The sequence below is a fragment of the Lepisma saccharinum genome, chromosome 3 (assembly GCF_977018435.1).
Source record: "Lepisma saccharinum chromosome 3, izLepSacc3.1, whole genome shotgun sequence".
NCBI lineage: Eukaryota > Metazoa > Arthropoda > Insecta > Zygentoma > Lepismatidae > Lepisma > Lepisma saccharinum.
This window is the reverse complement of record NC_139231.1, coordinates 43,553,726-43,578,795: the sequence shown is the minus strand read 5'-3', so window position 1 is coordinate 43,578,795 and position 25,070 is coordinate 43,553,726. Positions and strand designations below refer to the sequence as shown.

General features: G+C 38.4%; 3 protein-coding genes across 6 annotated transcripts in view; 2 read left to right on the top strand and 1 right to left on the bottom strand.

The window, feature by feature from the left end:
- LOC145985768 (clavesin-1-like) overlaps positions 1–18,545 on the top strand; it is a 51,155-nt gene extending 32,610 nt beyond the window's left edge. For both annotated transcript variants that reach the window (XM_083119846.1, XM_083119845.1), the window contains 3 exons: positions 3,948–4,058; positions 5,180–5,324; positions 14,740–18,545. In XM_083119846.1, the coding sequence (XP_082975972.1) occupies positions 3,948–4,058; positions 5,180–5,324; positions 14,740–14,771 (288 nt within the window). In that variant the 3' untranslated portion in view covers positions 14,772–18,545. The remainder of the gene's footprint in view (positions 1–3,947; positions 4,059–5,179; positions 5,325–14,739) is intronic.
- Positions 1–19,193, bottom strand: part of Sema2a (Semaphorin 2a) — a 1,542,453-nt gene extending 1,523,260 nt beyond the window's left edge. For both annotated transcript variants that reach the window (XM_083118491.1, XM_083118494.1), the window contains exon 1: positions 19,139–19,193. The gene's annotated coding sequence lies outside the window, so the exon portion shown is untranslated. The remainder of the gene's footprint in view (positions 1–19,138) is intronic.
- Positions 19,194–22,035: 2,842 nt separating this feature from the next.
- Positions 22,036–25,070, top strand: part of LOC145985767 (alpha-tocopherol transfer protein-like) — a 41,472-nt gene continuing 38,437 nt past the window's right edge. For both annotated transcript variants that reach the window (XM_083119844.1, XM_083119843.1), the window contains exon 1: positions 22,036–22,166. The gene's annotated coding sequence lies outside the window, so the exon portion shown is untranslated. The remainder of the gene's footprint in view (positions 22,167–25,070) is intronic.

Below are 25,070 nucleotides of genomic sequence, written 5' to 3'. Positions count from 1 at the left end.
TTCTCCTGGGTGGTGCCCTCTCTTAACCACTTTCTAAACTGCTTTATGCATCACCTCATATAACCGTTGTTCCTTTTGCATGCTGCCATCTATTGTCCTTTATAGCAATGCAGTTTGTGTACGTGACACCGGATCAATTTAAATACGGTCCAAGGACTTTCTTCCTGATGAATTTGAAGAATCCATCTTCTCATCTAATGTAATGTACTGACGTCGTCTACGTTTCCCTTTAAGATTCAAGGCCCTCCTCTCACATAAGTAGTCGTTGTACACAGCTTCTAATCTTAGTCTTCACTAATTGGTACACGTTAGGACTTGACTTTTCCGTCAATACATTAACTGTATGGTTCCATCCCTCGACTGCATTGTTAGTCTTGTGCCGCGTTTGGGAGCAGTTCCACGTGGAAATGTCGAAAACAGAGTTGTTCATCCACTGTTCAACGAAATAATCCAAAAATTTTCTCAATATGTCGTGGTTTGGCGCATCTTCCATCACACACAGCCATCTATCATCGACATCAGCCACAGGGAGGTGAGCCAGAGCTGAACACATTCTTATACACAGCCGCACGTCTGGATCTGTTTTGTAATCGTCTGTCAGTCCCAACTCCTGCACCTTTCGCCACAAACATTGGTTAAAGTGATAATTACAACCACTGATCTGAGCCTCGGGAAATACTTTCTTCAGAGACGCTATTGCTGCTGCACGTACGCAAATGTCGCTAATTCTGGTAAACAAATTAGAAATCGTAGGAGAAAATCCAAGCAGTGTCGCTTATGACGGGGAAAAAAAAAAGTTTTTGCCTTAGTGTCGCAAATGACGGTGTCGCAAATGTCGGAACTCCGAATTTGAAAACGGTCCAAGAATCTTCTTTTCTGAATCAATTTAAATACGGTCCAGGATCCTTTTTTCCGGATCGATTTAAATTCGCTCCAGGAACCTTTTTTTCGAATCAATTTAAATTCGGTCCAAGGAACCTTTCCGGATGAATTTAAATTTGGTCCAGGAACCTTTTTTCCAGCATCAATTTAAATACGGTGGAGGAATCTTTTTTCAACTGAACAATTCGCAACTTAGACCGAAATTAAATTGTGCGAGAAAACAGGTTTCGGTCCTGCAGCGGAACCCACTACACCCCTTAGAATTATGGCTTCCTGGTTCTTTAACAACCCTGCTTTTATTTCTTATTTCGTCTATCCATTCACACTATACATTCGTCGCCATAGTCACATTTCTGAAGCTTCTAGTTGCTCTTCCTAATTTCTTCATAGTGCTCAGGGTTCCGGACAATACAACGCTTGCAACACCCCTGGTCTACGACACTGCTAATACACTGCCTGCGCAGAGCCGTATTACAACACTCTAAACACTTGAACAAAGTGGGCGGCATTGCAAAGTTTACCCATAAATGCTAACTCTGCTAAATACAGTCGACGAACACAAGACTCTACAATAGCTCAGGGCTTGCTGGGTGTGTAAGTGACCAATAAAGTGGCCAGGACGCAGGTAACTAGCTACGCCGTGAAATATGGAAATTCCAAAAGATAAGAAAGGTTTTATTACATATTTTGGCTTATTAAAACAAGGAGATGCATAACACTTCTTTTTTCTACGGAGGTATCCGGGCTCTACACTAACCCGGTGACAAAAATACACCCTTTTCTGTAACATATTTATCTCGGTTAGGCGCTAAATAAACAACTCTGACTTACAGTAAAAACAACTTTATCTCAGTTTCAAACAACTTCATCGCCAAATAACAAACCTTAACTCAGTTAAATGAGCTGGATTTATCCGAACCAGACGAGCCAATCTTAATTTATTTTAAAACCCGTTTTTTAAAGTTAGACTTCTGACCCACTTGAGACATTTACTTGTTAAATCCAAAGATAAACCTTTCCCCCTCTGCCACTTTCCGAACATATACTTATTAGAGAAAAAGAAAAGGAGGGGAAGAAAGAACCGACCGCGGACTTCCCGGAGTTTGAACTTGGGAGTCGCTTCCATAAAGTAAACTTAAAAAAGACTAGAAAGAGGGAGAGAAAGAACAGGCCGGGGACTACCTGGGTTTCGAACCTGGGAACCGAAACTTTACCGGGACGCATCTATTACAGGTCTCTCTGGTCGAGGACTAGCCGAGGTTTGAACCTGGGAACCACAGTCCTTGGGGAGACCCAGCCGGGGCTTCCCGAGGATTGCTCGTGGGAACCAGGTCGTTAAGGGCTTCATCTCTTAAGGAGCGACCTGGTCGGGGGCTTCCCGGGGTTTGAACCTGGGAACCAAGTCCTCCACTGCTGCTGCTTGGCTTCTCTAGCAGGTAGGTCTTTCCCTAGACGTCTGCCAGTTGGCATCTGGGAGCCAAAAAGAGACTTGAGCTCTCGGCTCGTGTGAGCTTCTTATATAGGAAATGCAGATGGCGCTGTTGTAACTTGGTACGTCGCAGATTTACACGTAGCAAACCCCATATATTTACATATTGTTAACTGAGAATATTTAGATTACCCATTTCCTTACTGTTAAAAACCCTAAACTAGGATAGCACCAAAAAATATACATGTCAGTGAAACAGAGCTGATATACAGTATTTACCAATTTTCAAACATTGAGCAAGGGCGGAGCGCAAAGCAGATAAGATAACATGACAATGGAAATAAAATTACCCCAATTCAGCACTTAAACAATTAGAAATCGGAGTTATCAATTCTCAGCTCACAAAACCAAACAGTGCGTAGAATTAACATACCTTTTAACTCCGGGCACGTTACACGCTACACTCCACACACACAAAAATCATTAGTCGTTGCCTTAGTTCTTTGTCCAAAGGTCCACACTTTTTCTTCTATTAAGGGCTTCTTTTGCCACTGCTATTCTCAACTTTACTTCCGACTGAAGCTCATGTCAATGCTTATAATACATTCCGGCAAACTTTTTCTTTACATCGGAACATTATTTTTTCTTACTTTCTGCCAAATATCCATACCCTCCCTCTTGTTTACATTTATTTTCGTCCAGAATGCTCAGAGTGGGCATTCAAGTATTCGAATCTAGGACAATTGCGAATGGCGGACAATTGTGATGAAGCCAAAATCTCGGACATTTTACAAATTAATGGTAGGACAGGTGAACCACTAACCTAACCTAAAAGTTGTTGTAATGCAAGTACGTTTACAAGCTACCTTGCCAGTCTCAAGCCTGGAGATACTGTGAGAGGAATCAGTGTTCTATTCGAAAATATCAATATTTCACATAATTCTCTTGTAAGAGAGAAGTCACCCTTCAATTTAATAGAAGATTTAAAATGTCATCGCAATGTCCACCCGCCCTTTTTCTTCTAGCTGTGTTCATCGCAATTGTCCGCCATCGCAATTGCCCGACTACCAAGTATTCACCGTCCTCTCGTTTTCTGCTAGTAAAGCTATGTCATCAAAAAAGTGTCGTGTTGTGTTCTCCGAAAAGGAGCAATTGCAAGTGAGCTTAAACCGGGAACGTGAAAATTGAATGTAACTTAAAAAATAGCAACAATAAATCAGAGTTTGTGACTTACGTGCCTTTTACCCGAACACCCTATATATATTACATATACAGATATGAATGAATATATATACAAATCGTATTGTATAAATAGTTTAACATGAAATAGTAACAATATTGGACGTGAATTTGTGAAAACAAGGCTTATTTCACAGTTAAATTATTAAATGTCTTCAGAAACACACAGGAGTGTTGAGTTAATTTAAAATCAAGTCCACCAATCCATTTCAGTCAACACTGCCAAATTCGTATACAGATGGTAGTGTATTACAGAATTACTCATTTCTCATCTAAAACAATTTCTCGAATATATTTGGTTAAGATAAAATATCATAGAAACCCAACATTCGTCTTGATAGAATGGATAGTTTGACAACAATTAATTTTACAATTTATTTTGTTTTTTTCATTGCAGGACATTTACCCTGCTAGGTTCGAAGAAGTGCATGTTGTGAATACTGCCCCATTCGTCAATGCCATATATTCGATTGTGAAAGTATTCATCCCAAAAAGATTAGGAGACAAAGTGAGTATGTTAATGTGTTCTATCTTAGACACATACACACAAAGAAAAACACGTGCACGTGCATTACAAACGGTATGTAAAAAAAGAAAGAATTTGAAGCGTTGTAGCACCTAAAAATGGAATTTTGTTAATGGGTCTAGTTTAGAGCTTGGTTTTTGTGCTACATGTGTGCTTAAACCTTATCCTCTACATATGCATCCAAATCTTAAACCTTATCCTCTACATATGCATCCAAACCTTAAACCTTATCCTCTACATATGCATACAAATCTTAAACCTTATCCTCTAAATATGCATACAAATCACTGCCATCTAGTGGCGTCACAATACATTGTATGTGACGGGGTCTCCACTGTATATTTTAAATTTTTTTGCCTAACCAGCATTAGCGTGGAAAAACATGGTTGCCATGACTTTTGTTGCAACCCTCGTATTTAATGTATGGTAGAATTCCAGTTCAGTACAGTTCATTTTATAGCCCCATATCTACATATAAAAACATATCGTTATGTAGTATTTTTAAGATATGATACTGCTCGTTAAATGTTGGGAACGGTAATACGTAACTATTTATTATTATGTTTCTGAGTAGCCAATTAGAAGGTATTGGACCTAAAGGAATACAATGAAACTGATTTTTCTTAAACATTTAAATTTCCTTATGTAATTTTTAAATAAGTATTACTTATTAACTCAGATAAAACATTGTACTATTGTTAACTATTGTCAATTATTAGTTTTACTATATTTACGCTTGCAGTGAAAAAAGTTCAAACTCATACCCCCATTCCCCGAATCATTATGTAAATTAAAATTCCTAAATTATTATAGTTATATGTTAGAAAATTGTGTTACATTTTATATCACAATTAATTTTAAGTAATTATAAGCATGCATAACACACAGGTATATTGTGTATATTCAAAACACTTTGAGCAATGTTATCCATTGTAATGTATTTTTCGTAGCTTGTTTTTGAGTTCTTGTTGCAAGTCCACTTTATGTATAGATAGGTTAATCGGGACTGGACCTACAGTTAAAATTGGGATCCGAACTACTCTGTGTCTACATGATACCGAATCCGGTACCCCCTCATTTCACACTTACTGGTATACTTACAGATCTTCGTTCACTCATCAGATATGAGTGGGCTCTGCACACATATTAGAAGAGAAACGCTGCCTGTAGATTACGGCGGAGACCAAGTTGGTTTCGACAACGACTGGTGGTTGGAACAACTAGTGGACGCAGAAGCAGCTCTGGCAGGTACGTTTGTTGGCAACGCCAGAGGGACCTTAGTGATATTTCGCTTCTTCATGTGACTTTAGGCGGGGGAGGGGTGGGGGATTGACAAAACACACATACACACAACGCTTGAGGTGGGAAGCGTTAGCCGGCAAGATGCTGTCTGAAGCCTTGCAATAACTAATGGTAGCATGCGATTATCACAAGAGGGCCAAACTACGCTGAGGGGACAATGTTTGGAAATACAGACAAGAGAGCATAACGTTTACAGCTGGGGCCTGGAAGTGAAAAATCTCTTATATAATAGCGGAATGGGTTGGGTATGGGAAGAGGGAGGAAGGGGGGGCATCTCAACAGAAAATCAAATCAGGGACAGGTTACACGACATAGACAGACAAGAAATAATAGCAGACTGCCAAACAAAGACCTCAATCAGGGAACAGCTAAGAGTAAGAGAATGGGGGAAAGCGAAATGTATCCAGGTCGTGGGAAAAAATGAAAGAGGCGCGCTGGCATGGTTCAGATTAGGGGGATGGAAACAACTAAGAAAGAGAAACGAAGCAGGGGAAACGATATGTCCTTTGTGCGATGGGGAGGAGACGGAGAAGCATATCGTACTGAACTGCCCTTCTACAGTGACCTAAGGGACAAATGGATGAAAAACTTAACAGGCAGGGAGATGATAGAAGTGGTAGACGACAGAATAAAGATAAAGGAAGCGGCGCAGCAAGTGGGGAAATACCTGGGAGAAGTAAGAGAACGGCGGGGGAAAGCTATTAGAGAAGGCAGAGAAATGAGTGATCATGCTCCAGACGAGCCATCTTTATAGTGTAAGTGTGTGTAAAGCAACATGTATGCGTGTTTTGGTGAGAGTGCAGGAAGAGAAAAGTGAGGAGAAAGACTGAAAGAGGAAATGTCGAGGGAGGGGAAGAATGTGTATATAGGTAACAAAGTAAGAGACAGCTTAAACGAAGACTAAATGTAACAAAATAGTGTAGCAAAATCAAAAATATGTAGTGCGTACAGCCTATGGCTCGCACAAAAAGAAAATAAATCTAAATCTAAAATCCAGTGTCGGCGATTAGGGGAAGGCGAGGCTTTTCGCCACTTTTGCCCCCACACTATGCTAAACCTTATCTACAAATGGAAATATACTGTATTTGCCCTCCCCCCAGTTTTGGCAACCTTGAACCCCGGTTTTGGAACCCAATCGCCACCATTGGTAGCATCTTTTTTCAAACTATGGGGGAGGGGGGCGTGAACCCACTGCTGGGTCCCAAAGGGGCGTTTTGTGGGTCGCGAAGTCGGGATCGAAAATTTATTTACTTTGTCTTGAAAACCTCGTAGGTTTTATATTTGTAAAATGTTAAGATTTTAAAATGTTTGTTATTTCAAATAATGTTCAGAATATCACAGACAAACTATAGTTAGACTGGTAAAGTTGTTGTTGAAACATGAGTTTTGAAATACGTCATAATAAGTTAGTGTTGACGTCACTTTTCCATCTTGCCAGTGTATGAACCCGCCTGAATATTTTCAACTAACGACGGGATTGGTCGGAGAAACAAAAGAAGGTAGAAGAATCAACAAGAACGTGGTAACGGTAACGGGAATGCAAGAATAGTGTCATTGGTTTGCTTTAATTATGTTTCTTTTTTTGGCGATACGCTGAAATAATAATTACGTGCAGAAACTTTCGTGCATTTTTGGTAATTCTATATGAAGTTGTGTGTTGGTGATTGTGATTCGAAATGCTGTAAGAATTGTTCTTCTCGCCTCTTCGGGCATCAAATGACAAAACTAAAGAAACGTGTGTAAATGTGTACATTGCTTGTAAGTCCACATACGATAGGAGATATAAGTGATTATAAAACTGTGTCTAACTTTGAATACCATGTTGTGTTTATGTATCCAGCAAGCCCTAAAGAGTTAAATAGTCTTATGTTCCCGACACAAGGGGCAGCGGACTAACTTTGTGACTACTGGTGACCCACAGGAGAAAGTTGCAAATTACTAACATATATTGTTTTAACAATTTAAGTTCAAAAGAGGGCTTCGATGTTAGCAACAATATGATTATAAACTGGGTCCACATCCCTACATGCAATTCTGCTGGCGTCCATCTTATGGGTCCCATGAAGTGTAATATCCTTGAAGGTGGGTCCCGGACTGAAAAAGGTTGAGAACCACTGCTCTAGAGTACTGCGTGGGACCATTTCGGCTCGCACGTACTCGTTTGAGTCTCCAACACTCGAGCGTTTACAATGGAATATAATTTTAATGTGACAATAATCGTATAGACGTACATGTAAAATATCCGTCCTGGCAGTTTCAGCTCACAATCATGTTTCATTTTCAATTGTCACTATAGGCGCCGACTCCATGAGGCTTGGGGGGGCTCGAGCCCCACCCCCAATGTTAACGATGTGGGGGCAGAGACCCACAAATAATTTTGCTTAAGAGGATCTAATATATTATTTTGCTTGTCTTGTAAAGTTTACTCTGAATTGTGCCACATGAACTTAACCTTAAATACACAATTGAAATGTTCTAGACCATCAGCTTTGGGGGGCTGAGACCGCTAAACCATCAAGTTTGGGTGCTATGACCAGATACAGCAAAACACATGACTTATTACTATATACTAAGTATATAATTATGAATATTGTTAACATTTTTACTAAAAAGAGTTTCAAAAGATGATGTGCATGAACTAGGAGAGTGGAAAGGACGTTCGGGCTACAAATAGCTCTCACATGACATTCAAAACGAAATCATTGATATATTAGGGAGATCTGTTTTGCGTTCCGTGGTAGCAGATATTAAAAGTCGGGAATATTTTGCTATTATGGTTGACGAAACTTGTGACATATCCATTCGTGAACAATTGGCATTTTGCATTCGAACTGTAAATTAAAATTTTAATATTTTTAAGGAATTCATGGGCTTTTACGAGATTCCGAACACTGAGGCCAAAACTTAAAAAATGGAGGGAGTGAGTCATTCATTAATTTATTTCAGTGATCAGAGCCCCCCCCCCCCATAATTTTGACAAGTCGGCGCCCCTGATTGTCACTGTATTGGTAATAGGTTAAAGTACATTTTCACACGGAGATAATAACTATATTAACTTATGTTTCAATTTCACGACGTGATTCACTTCACGATATAAATTTGAGCACCACAGACAACTTTCGCCTACTACTTACTGGGTTTAGATTTGGCCTATTCGAGCGTCATTCGCTCGAGCGAAGAAGCTCTCAATTCCGTACGCTATCTAGGGTCGTCCGTGCGAACTATCTGCCGGCACTCTATAGGTGTGTTTCACCTACGTCACAAACTGTTGCATCGTGGTAAAACTTTTCGCAAACATGGTGGCTGTGCGCATCGTGACGTCACATGAAACCCACCTACAGTAGGCCCCTGTGGTTTACCACGGTGACAATGACACAGATGAAAAGGGTGCGTAACATTTTCACCTTGGGAGTAAGCTACTTTCTGAAAATAATGTTTGCTTACTCAGTTACCACCCCATGCCTTATGCGCCATTCTATTCACATCACCCTTATGTATGAGTAACCTCACCAGATAATCTGCTAAACGAATAGATGATAGAGAGAAAGTAAGGTTACCATTTTTTATATATACTTATGCTGCATTTCTATCTATCCATTTAAAATGTTTAAACATTTTGAACGAGTAAATATTGTCATCTTGATGCTTAGCATTCACCAAACGTTTCAGTTCGCGATTAGACCAAAAGAGGCAGAAAAGCGAAGTAAAAATAAGCCAAATCAATCAATCACCCAAAGGTTTCAGGAAAATGACATTTTATACAGGCAACCGATTTTGCACAAGGCGTTGATGGACTACTAGGTATGTTTCACCTACGTCACAAACTGTTGCATTGTGGGATCGAGCATTGTGGCGGGTTCTTGTAAACATTAGAACCTTGTTTACGATGGTAAACTTTGTGCAATATTAGGTTGTTTAGGTCTAAAAGGCACTCACGTTTATCCTAGAATTTTCCGAGAAAGGACAGATTGGGCAATTCACGGCACAGAATTTTCCGATTGTTGATTAGAATACGCCGTCGTGGCGAGAATAAATCGTGACAACATTAATGAACAAACCAAACAGTACAGAGCGGTGGGGTGGGTGAAAATTTCTTTTCAGGTAAGTTCATATGTCGCATTTCTCTGTGACTTTTAGTAGAAATGGATTGAACTGGTGTTTTTTGTCATACTTGCAAGTAGCGTTTCCTTGTTACTGTTTTATTTGGTGGAAAGGTGTTGATAAGTTTGACGATAATAAAAATGATAACATTCAAAGTTAAATTCATCTTGATAATTGCACGCTTGTACTTGATTATTTATATTTCATTCATTAACACAAACTGTTATTAACTGTTATCCTATTCACGAGAAAAGGTGCCGGTAGTAGGTTTTGCATACTGTCAGAAAAAAAGCACTGCTTGGTTAAAACATGTTAATGATATATATACATCAAAGTATCTCAAATTGATTGATTTATTTGGTTTATTTTACTTCGTTTATCTGCTATACTTGGCTAGTCGTTAAGGTCAGTCATGCCCAGGCCGAGATTCGAATCCGGGACCCCTAGCATAGTAGTGGGTTGTGCTAACTACTCCGTCACTGAGGCTTGCATATCCCAAATTGAACAACTCAACATTTCAAATTACTGCGCTTGAACAAACGTTAAAAGGAAACATAGAAGATAATGGCTGAGTCTTGGAATTTTCAGTTAATCTGTACTCAAGGTCGTCCATTACAACTTTCTCCCACCCCGAGTGGGAAACATACGTTACTTACTGGATGTAAATATTTCAAGCAGAATCAGAACCACTAATAAATACGAAAACAAACCGATTCCATATAGCTGGTTCAAGTAAATAAAAACAGGTGAACTAGATGTGGCCTTTTCGTTGCATTTTTATGCAATGTTACCGACATTTTACACAGTACTAACAACAAACGCATACTTGGCGCAGGTGTAACGAACGCTGAGTGGTTGGTATTTCCTTGCAGACGACAAAACAGCTTTGCCGCAAATATGGCGGCGGTGCGAATCCTGACGTCACATGAAACCCACCTATAGAGTAAAGTGTAATTGAAGCTTACCTATAGTTAGCTAATTTCAGAGTTGCCTATAGAGTTAGGCGTAATTTTAGGGTTGCCAGGTGCGCCATGGACAAGTGTCAAATATTATTGAATGATTCTTAAATAGAAGCATTCGCACCTAGCGCTCAGCCACGATCAACTGGAAAGAATATTTAACCGGAGCGTGAGCGAAGCGGACCTTGTCCAGTTCTACAACTACGAAAATCCTATAGCCTATTATATTTTTCGTTGTTTTAACACTTTATCTGTGCTTTGTGATGATTTTGGAAAGCAATATAGTTCCTTTGATAATTCCAACACTTCGAAGTTATTTGTAAACTATGTAGTTATTTTCGTTTTATTCCTTTGTATGTTTCAAAAGTTGTAATAAACAAGCCTAACTAAATTTTTCATACTTTAAAGTACAATGAGCATTCCCCGAGGAGAAATAGAAGCAAGTAATTTAATGTTTTTCTGTATTAGAGACCCATTTTTTTTTCGATATGCTTTCAAAAGATGCAAGTGTCATTCGAAAATTCTTGAAAAAGTTTCTGTTGTCCACTAGGATACGGTACAAAGCCTTCGCCTTCTGTTTTCCGGCTTGAACTAGTTGGATGGTCCTAAACCAGTTTCTGTAATTATATTTCTTTTTATGATGTTCTTCTAACGTCAATGCTACAACAGTCAAGTTCGTCGTTGAAAAACTCTTAAACATTGAACAATCGGCAGGCGCTTTGTACCAGAAAAATTGGTGTATAGCTAATGCCAAGCGTTCAACACCAGATTGAAGATGATGTACCTTGACCGGAGCAAAACCTGATCGCTATTGTAGAAACAGTACCCTGAGCGGTGCTTGAGGGTGGATGTGAATCAAACCTTAGAATCCCTCCTCACCGAAGAGGCCAAGAGGGAAACAGGATTTTGAAAACATAACAGTTCCCGGCGAACGGGTCCGCCACAGTAGCTAGAGTCGGCTATTAAAATAACAGTTTGCATATTGTGTACTAACCTTGACTACAGAAGGTGTTGAATATGATGTCCCTCTGCTGCAACACATTCCTGGCATCTCCGAAGGAAATTGGCATTTACACGTGCAAGTTCGTCAACCGTAATTTTCCCGATTTCTCGTACAATACTCTCTTTTAACTCACGGATGGTGTGCGGATTGTCTTTGTATACTTTATTTTTTAGATTTCCCCATAAATAAAAATCGCTAGGCTGACAAATCGGGGGACCTAGAGGGTTTTTGAAACACCCGTTTCTTGAGAGAGGCGGCGGATAGATTTCCGAGGAGACTGTTCTAACCTTTGTCCTATCTCATCGAGTTTTTCCTCAGTAAGTACACGTGGGTTTTTCTTTCCACTTTTATTCAGAACTGACCCTGTTACTCTAAACTATTTTACGAGGTTTAATATAGTGGTCCTATGTGGAACGGGAAAACCAGGAAATTTCGTTGCAAAACGTCGTCGCACTTCTCTACAATTCCTCTTTCCGAAGTAACACTCGACAAGATAAATCCTTTGTTGTAATGTAAACTTTTGAGGTGCCATATTAAGCCAAAAACTTCAACACACGGACACGACACAACACAACTTCAGAGGTAGGATTATACTGGCGTCAGTCAGCAACGTCAACAGAAAGGAAAAGAGAGCGAAGGCAGGGAGAGCGAAAAAACAGACTGTAGCGTGCGACTGTCGCGGATCCCTTCACCGGGAAAGACAATCGCTAACGCCGGGCCTCTTGCCGCCAAGTATCGTAGGGAATGTCAGGGAATACTCTGTATAATTGACGTTCGTACACATAGAGGTGCTGACTGTGCAAGTGACCATTATTTAGTAATTGCTAAATTAAAAGAAAGACTATCAGTGATAAATCATAAGCAACAAAATCTATAAGTTATAAAATTTAATACAGGAAAATTTGCTGATGAAAGAAGTAAGAAAGATTACCAAATTAAAATGTCAAATAGATTTGATGTTTTGCAGGATTTAAATGATGATGAAAATTTAAATGAAACAAACGTAAATAAGAATTGGGAGCACATACGTAATGCTATAGAATCAGCAGCTAAAGAAAGTATAGGATCGCATAAACCAAGAAAAAGTAAGCCATGGTTTGATAACGAATGCCATAATCTAATAGAAATAAGAAATCAGGCTAGACTTAGGTGGTTAAATAACTCTGATTATACAAATTTAAGCAATTATAATAGAATAAAGCGAGAAGTTAACCGCACGTTCAGAAGTAAAAAAACAGATTACTTGAAAAGCAAAATTAACGAAATTGAAACAAACAGCAAAAACAAAAATATCAGAGATTTATATAAAGGTGTAAATGAATTTAGAAAGGGGTGGCAACCTAAAGTAAACTTGATAAAAGATAAAGACGGTGGTTTTCTAGCTGACCCAAGCGATATTCTAAATAGATGGAAGAACTACCTTAATGACCTTTTAAATGTTCATGTAGGAGATAAATCAGAAGTAAATGAAGTACACACAGTTCTGGAACCTTTAGTTCCAGAACCTAACTTGACTGAAGTTAAAGATGCTATTAAAAGGCTAAAGAATAACAAAGCACCTGGCATTGATTTAATACCAGCTGAGTTAATTAAATATGGTGGAAATTCGTTAATATGTCAAATTCATAAATTAATTTGTTTAATATGGAATAAAGAAGAAATCCCTCAACAGTGGAAAGAATCCATAATTGTTCCTGTGTTTAAAAAAGGTGATAAAGTGAACTGTAATAATTATAGTGGAATTCTTTACTCCCAACAACATCTAAAATATTATCTAAGATTCTTTTAACAAGACTAACCCATATGTTAATGAAATTATAGGTGATTATCAATGTGGATTTAAACGTAACAGATCAACTACACATCAAATTTTTCACATTAGACAAACACTTGAAAAAAGTGGGAATATAATCAAAATGTCCATCAGCTATTCACTGATTTAAAAAAAACATATGATTTGGTCAAAAGAGATAAATTATATAATATATTAGTCGAGTTTGGAATACCTAAGAAGCTTGTTAGTATGATAAAAGTATGCACCAGTGAAACAGAAAGTGTGGGTATTAATGTGTGTGAAAAATTTACAACTCATGATGGGTTAAAACAAGGAGATGCATTATCTCCATTGATCTTTAATTTTGCCTTAAAATAAGCTGTTAGGAAGATAAAAGAAACTAAAGAAGGACTAAAATTAAATGGTGTGACTCAGTATGCAGATGATGTAGACTTATTAGGGGGTGATATAAATACAATTAAGGATAATGCTAAAATATTTTTCAAAACTGCTAAAGAGATAGGTTTGGAAGTTAGCAAAGAGAAAACTAAATATATGCTTACAGGCCGAAACCAAGTGTTAGGTAATAATCAAAATCTAATTATTGATAACAACTCGTTTCAACAAGTTTCCAAATTCAAATACTTAGGAGTAATATTAACAAATGAAAATTATATTAAAGAGGAAATAAAAAGTAGGCTTAATTCAGGAAATGCATGTTACTTCTCTCTTCATAAACTTTTGTCTCCTCGTTTAATATCTAAGAAACTAAAAGTTAGAATATACAAAACAGTAATTTTGCCTGTAGTATTATATGGGTGTGAAACTTGGTCCCTTACATTGAAAGAGGAACATAAATTGAGAGTATTTGGAAATAAGATCCTTAGGAAAATATTTGGACCTAAAAGGGATGAGAAGACAGGTGAGTGGAGAAGGTTACATAATTTAGAGCTACATAATTTGTATTCATGTCTAGATATTATTAGAATAATTAAATCAAGAAGACTTAGGTGGGCAGGCCATGTGGCACGAATGGAAGAGGAAAGAGGAGTTTACAGGATTCTTGTTGGGAAACCTGATGGTAAGAGACCTGTAGGAAGGCCAAGACGAAGATGGAGGGACAACGTTGAGATGGACCTAAAGGAAATCGGTAGGGATGGAAAAGAGTATATAGATCTTGCTCAAGATAGGAACAGATGGAAGGCCTGTGTTGCTGCAGCCATGAACCTTCGGGTTTAAGAAGGCTAGAGAGTAGTAGTAGTAGTAGTAGTAGTACATACATTGTGCACATGCTAACCTTGAAATTAAAAAAAATAAATCTACAGGCAGCAGACTAACGTCTTGCATAAGTTCTGCTGCACAGTATAAAATGTCCTGAATCATTTGGTGAACCAACACCTACGATACGTGCAAATACTGTACATCTCTTCGGTACACTTTCTAACATAAATAACGGCATACTCAGTGTCGCAGTGTTGTTGAAATGCCTTCACCCATTTTAACCTTTCTTCATTTTTCTTACAGAAAACGCCATCAAGTATGGATACCAAACGTAATACAGATTCGTACAGAAATAAGCAAGTTTTGGAGCATGGTATTCCACAGAAATACCACACATCCCAGTTCAAGCTGAGAGGATCGTGGACCAAACAACAGGCCAGCTAAGGAAACAGGTGCATGAATTTTGTAAAGCTACTGATTTGCATTGTTGGTATTGTGCTTTGTTGCGAAATGATTTCAATCGATTGTGATCATACTGGTGACAAATAAGATAAAACAAGTTTCCGTTAGATTACATAAGTATAAGCAAGTACTCCGAGGATCATAATTCTCATATTTGTAAAAGAAAAAATATTATAGGTTCCCGTGGGGTTTAACTAAACAAACATTCGTTGTTTGATAATATTATGATTGTATGACACACTGGCTCTCCAGTCTTAAACAAATATATTTATTACTCAGAATATTTGAAATAAATTGATTCAATCTTGAAATCTTGTAAACATCTGGTTGTCAGCCCAGGGTATATTACAAGCTCTTGGTCCTGTTTTCAACTGAAGTGAAAAACTGAATCACGCAAATGTAAAGTGTGGAATATATGGATTGAGTGTGCATAATTCTCTTTGTAATGCACAAAAAACTAACACATTCCCATTGACACAATGGCTAGATACAGACTTGAAATCAGATGCCACAGAAGAAACTGGTAGCGATACTGAAGTTGCATGTATTATTATTTTACGTCGCTTTTCTTCTCCTTTTGGCTAATCGTGACGATGAGGGTGAGTGATGATTACATCAAACTGATGAAGAAATACTCTCATGCCCAGCTCGGGACTCGAATCAAGGAACTTCGATGGCGAGATTGAAAGTCTACCACTCAAGGCGCTCGGCCAGGAAACAGGAAGGTAACGATATAGGAATGACCATCTCACTTGTTTGCACAGGTAACAATATAATAGTTGTTTCTTGTTAGGTGGGGTGCCCACAGGGGGACAAAATTTTAGACGAATTTATATATATATATATGTATATATTCACACAAAAATGGGGGGGTCGTATCGTTTGATTGACTTGTTATTGATTTTTAATTTTTGTTATTATGTTTAGTTTTTCTACCTACCTGTGGGTGATCGCGGCGATAGGGTTGAAATGAAACACCACCTCTTATGCCTTTAGAATTGGTTTGGTTGGGGAGGGGGGGGGGATGTACTGTTCGCATTAATACAAGGTTAGTCAAGCAGACAAACTGTGCAGAATAAGGTTGACTAACAATGGCAGTGAGCCTAAAGTATCTAAAGTAAACATATATTGCTTAAATATGTCTGTATTATACAGTGACGCAACCACAGGGGGAGCAGGGTTTTTTTGCCCCCCCCCCCAACCTTTGACGGAAGTCAATTCTAGGGGGGCAAGGGGGACAAACATTGACGGCCAAGGGCACCTGCAGGGGCGCACAGAGGAGCAATTACCCCCTTCGATTTCAAATTTTATGCAAATAAAAATTAGGGCTGAGCCGATACCAACATTTGCCGATACCGATACTTCAATCGATTCCAACCGATACCGATACTTGTATAATTCCAGTAAAATAACAAAGGCTAGTTACCGAGTCACAAAACTCATCACATCACATTCTATTAATGATATTAAATACTCCAAAATTATTCTCATATAGCATTATATCACTTAAAATGTGATGTGACATTTTATGTGAACTTCTTTCTACCCCAGAGGATAATAAAGAAGTAGAAGAAGTGTTGAAGTTTGAAGTGTTGCGTATGCACCGAAAAAATCTGTGTATTATTATAAGTGCCCCTGCTTCATTTCATGATCCCCAATTTCATTATACATGTTTTTAAGGGGAGAGAAAGTTAAAGTGTGTAAAATAAAATTTATGCAGTGCGTATAGCGTACAGGATGCACAAGGAATGAACATATATATTTTACGTTATAAATACAAATGTAAACAACATTCTTATCGTATATGCCTTGCTGTCCATTGCTGTCATTTGCAATAAAAGCATACATATATTACCACCAGTGCGTAGGTCGAGATCGGTTAGTTCATTGAACTTTCCAGCATAACTCTTGCCTAATTTTGGGGGAGCAGGAAAAGGTTTTATAAGCTCTTGTCTTGACTAATCTCACGCAACTCACCCAAGAGGTCAATAGGTGACGGGGCTTGCCCCGAGTTGATAGCTTCCTGGAGATGAGGCCTGCTCGATAAAGGTTTTATAAGGATTTGTAATAAAAACAAGTAACTGCGATGTCGGCATCGGGCAGCAGTCACACAGAAGGGTAAAGCACAAGAAGAAAATCCACAACCCTCCCTCCCGCAGAGGCATTCATCCCTTTCCCAGGAACTCCAGAATGACGGTAGCTTTATAATAACGCTCGTTTTTAAAACGTCACGTTCTTAACCAACGAGTTTAAGAGCAACAATTGGCAATGAATGGTTCCTTCTATTTCCACATAGCGTTGACCACCAGGCAGTTACATGCCTTCAATGTCACTTTTGGGCGCAGCGCTTTCACTTCAGCCCTGCCTTTGATCTTGTCATCTGCTTCCCAGGAAGGTGCATCATTTTCAGAAATGTAAGGAATTCTTGTGCGGGACCCCAACCTATCACAAGGAAGGGTCAACGAACCTTTGACAAGGACAAATCTTGACAAATTAGTTGTTTCTCTTGGCCGCTCTAGCCGCTTAAAATCTTTGGTATCGGGTGGTATCTGCGACAAAAATCCAACCGATACTTACCGATACCCCTACTATCGGCCGATACCGATACCCCTGGTATCGGTTCAGCTCTAATAAAAATACATTTTGTAAAATGTTCTTGCTTGCTTCGCTCGCATTAACTGCTTTTCTCGTTCTCGTCAAGTTCAGAGCTGTAGCTAGCGGCGGCGGGAGTCGGCCATGGGTGCCGAATGATCTAAAAAAAAAAAAAAGTTGTAAAAGAGAGAATGCCATGGCGCCTAGTGAAATTATTTGCGCCGTATTAAATCAATATTGTTTTCAATTGCAAAAATTCGATCTAAAAATTTTCTTCCTCGCTTCGCTCGCATTCTACTTGTTTTCTGTAATGTATTCAAATAATGTGTGTTGTATATTTGTATTGAATAACCTTTGAATACGTACACAATTTATTGTTAGCTTGTTGCATATGTATTTTCTTATTTTATGTCGCTCCATGTTGCATATGTGTAAAACATATGTTGTACATGAAAGATACACATATATCTTGGGAATGCATTTATCATTCATTTTCTGCCTTTAAAAATACAGCTTGTATGCTTGATTTCCATTATTAGCTAATGTGAAATTCACTGTGTTGAAAAAATATTTCAAATTGTTTGTTCAAAACAAATGCTTTAGCACAGACTTCTACCCCTCTGCGTAATTTATGAGGACAATAACTACTACTACTACCACTAGTAATAATAATAATAATAATAATAATAATAAGTGATCATCACTCAAATAAATATTATTATTATTATTATTATTAGAACAATACGCAGTTAATTGCACAATATTATATAACAATAAACAATTATTAGTATCAGAGATATAATAGTACTCGTTGAAAACTGTAACTTGAAGTGTAAATATTCTGCTCTCACTGTGTTATTCTACAGCTTATGTATTTTATTCTTGTAACTTTGTACTTTTTTACTTGACTTAGTGCTGTATTAGGTTTCATACTGTGCTCAAAACCTTAAAATAAACGATTATTATTATTATTATTGGTACGCTTATTCTGGTATTTGCTCCCCAGACAAAAATTCGTGGTTGCACCTCTGGTATTATATTTTTCTACTTGTTTGAGGGGGAGCACGTCATGGGCCTTGGGGGGGGGGGGGATGGGCACCCCTGCTTGTTAGTGACAATAAAACGAATTATATTGTTCCTTCTTGTTTAATTTATATTTCTCCACGCGGCGTGCAATATATTCATGTCAAAATCTTCCAAATTGGAGGTAAGTTGATATGAAACTGATTCGAATGTATGTGGTCATCGGTGAATGAATTGTCAATATGTTAAATTAAGTAATACACGAAACGGTTGTTAGAAGATTGTGTGAATAGTAACATGATAGACTACTTTCACCAGAGATGTTAACCAGATACTTACCAAAAATTTTCTCAACTTATCTTCTTACCAGATGTGCCAGAAATGCGAGATGTTTACACTGTTACATGCTGGAAAAGAAATGACTTTTTTAAAATCGAAGTGATATTGTTCTCATGAGAGGTTCTTTAAAGTGGGACCTGAAACACTATGTGACTCCACCGAGCATCAAACCCGAGTCAACTTGATTACAAGGAGACGACAACGAGAAGGGAGGAGAGCATTCTGGAACCAGTCAAGAATTTTAATAACAATTCAGATGTAATAGTTTGTAAACATTTAAACTTACCTTCAAAGCCGTTCCTTGTCAGTTGCATAAAACATATCGGCCGATAGCGACACCTAAAAATAATAATAAAAAAAGTTTGAAGTAACTTTAATACCGACACTGACGTATTTTAAAATATAGTTTTAACAATAAGAAAATTAAAATTGTCATTTACATTTTTATAATTAAGATATTTCTTCCACCATGCACATACATCTCATAATTGTTTTTTTTTACTAACAAGGCATGAAATTTTGACACACACTTTCACACCCATACATATATACATTCACATAAACATATAAATTTTGTTAACTGGTATTAACAAACAATTAAAAATGTTCTAAGATAAAGGACAATGATTCGTATGGAGTCTTGTACAGTCCGAAATAAAATTATGTTGCATTGTAACGTTCCGAGATGCAATGGTCACCACCAGTGGCGGCGATTAAGGGCGGGCGAGGGAACGTTGCCCCCTCCCCCAACTTTTTGCCACTTTTGTCCCCTCAGTATGCTAAACCTTATCTACGAGGGAAAGGAAACTATCTTTGCCCCCCTAGTTTTGGAAGCCAATCGCCGCTACTGGGCACTAGTTCTTACAATGTACGCAACTACCACACACGTACCTCTCACGTGGTGTAATGATAACGTTGTCACCTTGTAATCGCGCGGTCCCTGGTAGAGTCACATTGCACAGTTGTTCCGTATTCCGCTTTCAACTATATAGGATCAGAAAGGAATAGCCTATCTGAGTACTATCGCACTGGGAAAATGAATCAAATTTAATTCCATTATGATTAGGATAAACGTTGGAACGTGCTTTTTTTCTGTGCTTACACTCAAAAATGCATTTCTCCTTGCATGGTTTAATTGTCCAAAATTTCTAATTATAATATACCAGTGATTACCAGGATAATGCAGCAAGCGTGCTTCCCATAAAATTGTGCCACTCTCTTTTTTTTCTCGCTTACAGAATCATAGACTTCAGTAGCATGGAACCATCTCGTTGGGGAGTGTAGAGGCAACTTAATAGTGAAGAACGATAGAGTTGGTGTTTTAAGTCAACTTTATGCACAGTGATGCTAATCGGGACTGCACCTACACTCTGATGTGGGATACGAACAATTAAGTGACTCCACTGGGTATCGAACCTGGGACCTTTTGATTACAAGGCGATGACGCTACCACTGCGCCATCGGGGAGACCAGTGAAGAACGAATTGTGGAATACGCTTTTTGGTATTTTATCTCGATAATCTAAATGTAAAACTACTATTTTTTTTATTCGGATGTTAATACATAAAGGAAAGAGTGCTTCTTATTTTGGATTGTGAAAGAAAAACGAAGTATTTATCTATATCTACTAAATACAGGATGATTCAGAAGTAATGGTGCAAAATAAAATCTTATTTATTCCGATATGAAATGACACAACGATATTGACATGAAATGAAAACACAATTATTCAAGTTTCATGCCTGATTATAACAAGTGCTCGATGTGGGCGCCATTGGTGATACGACAGACATCAAGATGGTACTCAAGCTCTGCCAAGACACATCCCAGCTTATGCTCAGAAATCGACTCCACTGCTTCAGAGATGCGCTGCTTCAGTTGATCAAGGATTGTGGCATAGGAGGCAGATACATTGTGTACTCGGTGTATTCCCCCCAAAAATAAATAGCTACACTGTCACAATACACCCTGTACAAGCAAATTCTAACAGCGCTTTGTCGCCATCTTGAGAGACTGAGAGAAGGAAGGAAGGAAAGAAAGCTGCGCCACCAACGCTCCTAACGGCGTTTAGCTACACTACCTCACACAAATAAAAAAAACTAGGAGAAACGAAAAAGAGACTGAAAGACAGGTTGAAACAACACAGGGATGATGTACGACTTACGAGAGAGAGAGAGAAATGCGATATTTAAACACATGAGAGAAACAGGACATGGCATGGAGTGGGATGAGGCTAAGCAGATAAGAAGAGAGAAGAGAATGCTAGTGAGAAAATGGAAAGAGCCCAAGGAAATAGAAAAGAAAGGTGAAAAGACACAATGAACTGGAATGAGGGACTGATGATAAACAAAGAATGAAAGATGGTGTTAGAAAGAGAAGAAGGAAGATGAATGAAGGAAATAGAGCGTGAGGTAAAGAGTCCAACCACATTCACTTTCAGGTGAAAGTAAAGTTGACAAGGGAAAACCACCTGCTAGAATGTTCCAGAACAACTTTCTAATAGCCTGGAGGGGAGTATTTTTGTGTGTATATATATCGTCCTTTCCTGTACCTTGTTACATTTGTACTTGGTACATAGTCTGAAGAAGACCTTGCTAGATGGTTGAAACGTTACGTTTAGTTTATGTTTTATAATAAAATTAATTTCTGCCTTGGTCAGCATATTGAGTTTTTGCTGAACATTTCATGTGACATACAAGAATGCTGATAAAAACAATTGCAAAGACGTCCCGTGATATGTGACCGGAGCCTAGGTGTCAAAGAATATTACGGTACTTCAATCTTATGAATGATATGGTGAATTATATCTTCTAGGTTTTACGTAACATGCTAGTTTGCAAAACATCCAGAGAGTGCCAAGTGAAGTAGTTATAGAGAACATTCACTCCAAGTGAGCAAATTCAATTATACGGTGACAAAGCAAATACGGCCATTAAGAAAATGAACCTTGTCCTTCCAAAATCCATGAATATTCAACAAGTAAAACAAGTTTTCACACACAAAACAAAAATACCTATAACCGTGAGCTTTACACTATGGACGCAAGTAAAAAAGTAAAAGTAAAAATAAAAACGAAACCAAATATCGGCTATTTCCTGTATACGTTAGGGACACGTGAACTGTGGCAAGAAGCTGACCTTCCTCAGTGAAGGTCGGCGTGCTATCAATTTCATTTCATCACTTCCGTGACAACTTAACTGAAGTGACGCCATTCCCGCTTCCAACAACAGACCCAAAGGGAGACTGGGCGAGTACTTCTATACAATATATTTCTGCACATACGATACCTTAAAGGATATACCCGCACTGAACAGGTAATGAATTTTTCACTATTGACGTTTAAGTATCTCGAAAATAATATGAACAGCATTCGAAAATTTCCAGGACTCGAACTCTGTGATTCTTAGATATTTTTATTAAACTTAGTAACTCACTGTAAAGTACAACAAAATAATTTATGAACTAAGTTTGAGAAATTTTGGAATCTCTGAGAACAATACAGGTTTATTCAAAAATGATTGTCGCGGTTCTAAAAAAAAATGCCAATCGTATACTGTACTACAGCACCTTGAACACGTAGTGTGGAAAACAAGCAAAGAAACTGGTTCCCGAGACGGATGACAACATAGATGGCAGTGCGATCAATATCGCTGCTAATTTTCTTATGAACGTAATGCGGCTTAGTTTTTGGAATATATTGTGTAGATTTGTTTGTCTTGAAAGGCGGCAAATGAATTGATGGAAACAGTTATATTTGTGGAGTGATTTGCGGTCACGAAATGGCATTAATTTGGAAAGAAAAGTAAAAAAAATAATAATAATAAATATATAGCATGCGTAACATAAGAAACATCGCAATGTGATTCCGGACGTCAGGTGTTGGATTGTGTACTAGAGTTTATATTTCTATGTTATGTTGAGGAAAAATCCTTTTTTTTCTAATGTCCGAAGACGAGGCCCAACATAACATATGTTCATTTTGGGTCATTGTAGGCCAGAAAAAGGTGGGGTTTTATTTGTCCCTTTTTGCCTTTTTCGGCGTTTTTTGGCTTATCGGTCCTTTTTTAGCCTTTTTTAGGTCTTAACGGCTTTTTTTGCAACTTCACCATCTTTCGACTACGTTTTTACTGCCCATTCTCAATTCCAATCATCATCAGTTCATTACCTTTTAAACATCCTTTCTGTAGTAAAGAAATAACAAAAAAAGAAATAAATATATTTGAAAAATCCATGAAACGAGAGAAAAACATTTTTGGACGACTGAATCAGGTACGGTACAAGGTCCTTTAACCGTTACTTGTCTGGAAGGTCGCGCTGTAAGTGGCAACTTTCTCTTGTTTTGAAGCTTTCAGCACGGTGTATACGACCATATACATTAAATATGTAATTAAAACTTAAGTTATTAATTAATTTGGGTCACATTTATACGTCCTTTTTTCAGTTTTTAGGTCCTTTTTTATATTTTTAGGTCTTTTTATAGGTCTTTTTTTGGCAATTTATAGGTCTTCAACTTCCGAGCCTTAGTTATTAGAATATAAATAGTATCCTGAGAGATATTTCATACCGAGGCGACAAACCACAAGTGTCGCTTGGAAGCGAGCAGCTTGTAATCAATGCAGCCTTTCGAACCGTAGGGACACAAACTCTCACTCTACCGTTTCCTCAAGGAGATTTTAGAGCAAAGCGACACACGACAAACAATACGGAGATTTCACACCAAAGCGACATGGGTCCTTCTGTCCAAGGCAACTTTCACGCGACACATGTCGCTTGGAAACGAGCCAATCAAGAGCAACATTTCACATCGTAGCGGCATGACGGGCAGCACAGGCCAGCGTTCGGTTGGTGATATCCTCAAGCGATAAGTGTCGCGTGTCGCTTGTCGCTTTGGTGGCAATCTCCCTAAAGCAAGACACTCATTGCATCGCGGATGCGCGAACAACAAACCACGGCAACACCTTGCAAGCTATTGAGGAAATGGCCCAGTTTGAGCGACAAAGCGACACGTGCGGCTTATCGTGTCGCCGAGATCTGTTGTTATAACGTGCAAACGCTTGCTAATAGACTGAAGGCACCATGTCGCTTGTCACTTAGTTGGGAACTCCCCCTTTGGCGCGTCGCTTCGGTCTGAGCACCCTTCTTTTAAGGAGCTTTCCGACGGAAGTAACAAGTAGGACGCGAATACGACATATGAACGTGTAGTTTGTTGTTTCGACCCTCATGTGCAATGAATGCTATTTGAAGTGTCTGTGTCACTAGTCACATCAGTGTGAACGTCTCGTATCGCTTGTCCCATTGGTCTGAAAGTTTCCTTACACTTACGTCGATGGCACTAAGGAAGTTTTGTTGATTGCCCCTGTCGTTTCATGCAATCATCATCGCCGCGATTAGTTTGAAGCGGAAGAAAAGAGACAGTAAATATAAAAAAATACAAATGCTTCAGTGTGTATATCTTAAAAAGAAATGATGATGATGATGATAATAATAATAATGAACCTAATTCATACACGAAAATTTAGTTACCAAGAGCATTCCATGCGTATTTTTCTCCCATATTATTAATGAAAGTAACGATAACAGGACGTGGTCGACTGTCTAGAATGTTCGTTAATATCTTCGCAACCACTGTACAAAATATCATAGCAATTATCACATTCATATAAATGCTTCATGTTAAAGAATTAGATGTTGCAGCGAAAACTCCATTTACTCCCATTATAAGCAGACGAATACCATGCAGCGAGACCGACACCAGCGCCTCTAGCGGTATCATATTCGAGTGGAACCCGCCAGACCGCCCAGAACAGCGCAGTTTTCCACACTACGTATTGAAGGCGCTGTAACTGTACTATAGTACACTTTTTAAATATTATTTTTTATTTTATGGGAAAACTCTCAACTTTTTTTTAAAAAAAAAATAAATTTACACTCTGCAGATAATTACAGTAGTCTATTTAGTCCAAAACTTGTTATAGCATGTCAGTGGTGATGGTTTCAATGGCTGCTCTGATGCGCACTTTCAGTTCCGGGATACCTGAAGGAAGAGGACGAACAACAACTTGGTCCTTCACGTAGTCTCATACTCGTAGAAAAAAATTGCAAGGACTTGTAGGTCTGTAGAACAACGTTGCGAGGGGAGTATCTTCTGATAAACATCCATCACACGACTGATCCATCGCTGATGGTAAAAGCTGGTTTGAAAATGCCTTTACTGTCCG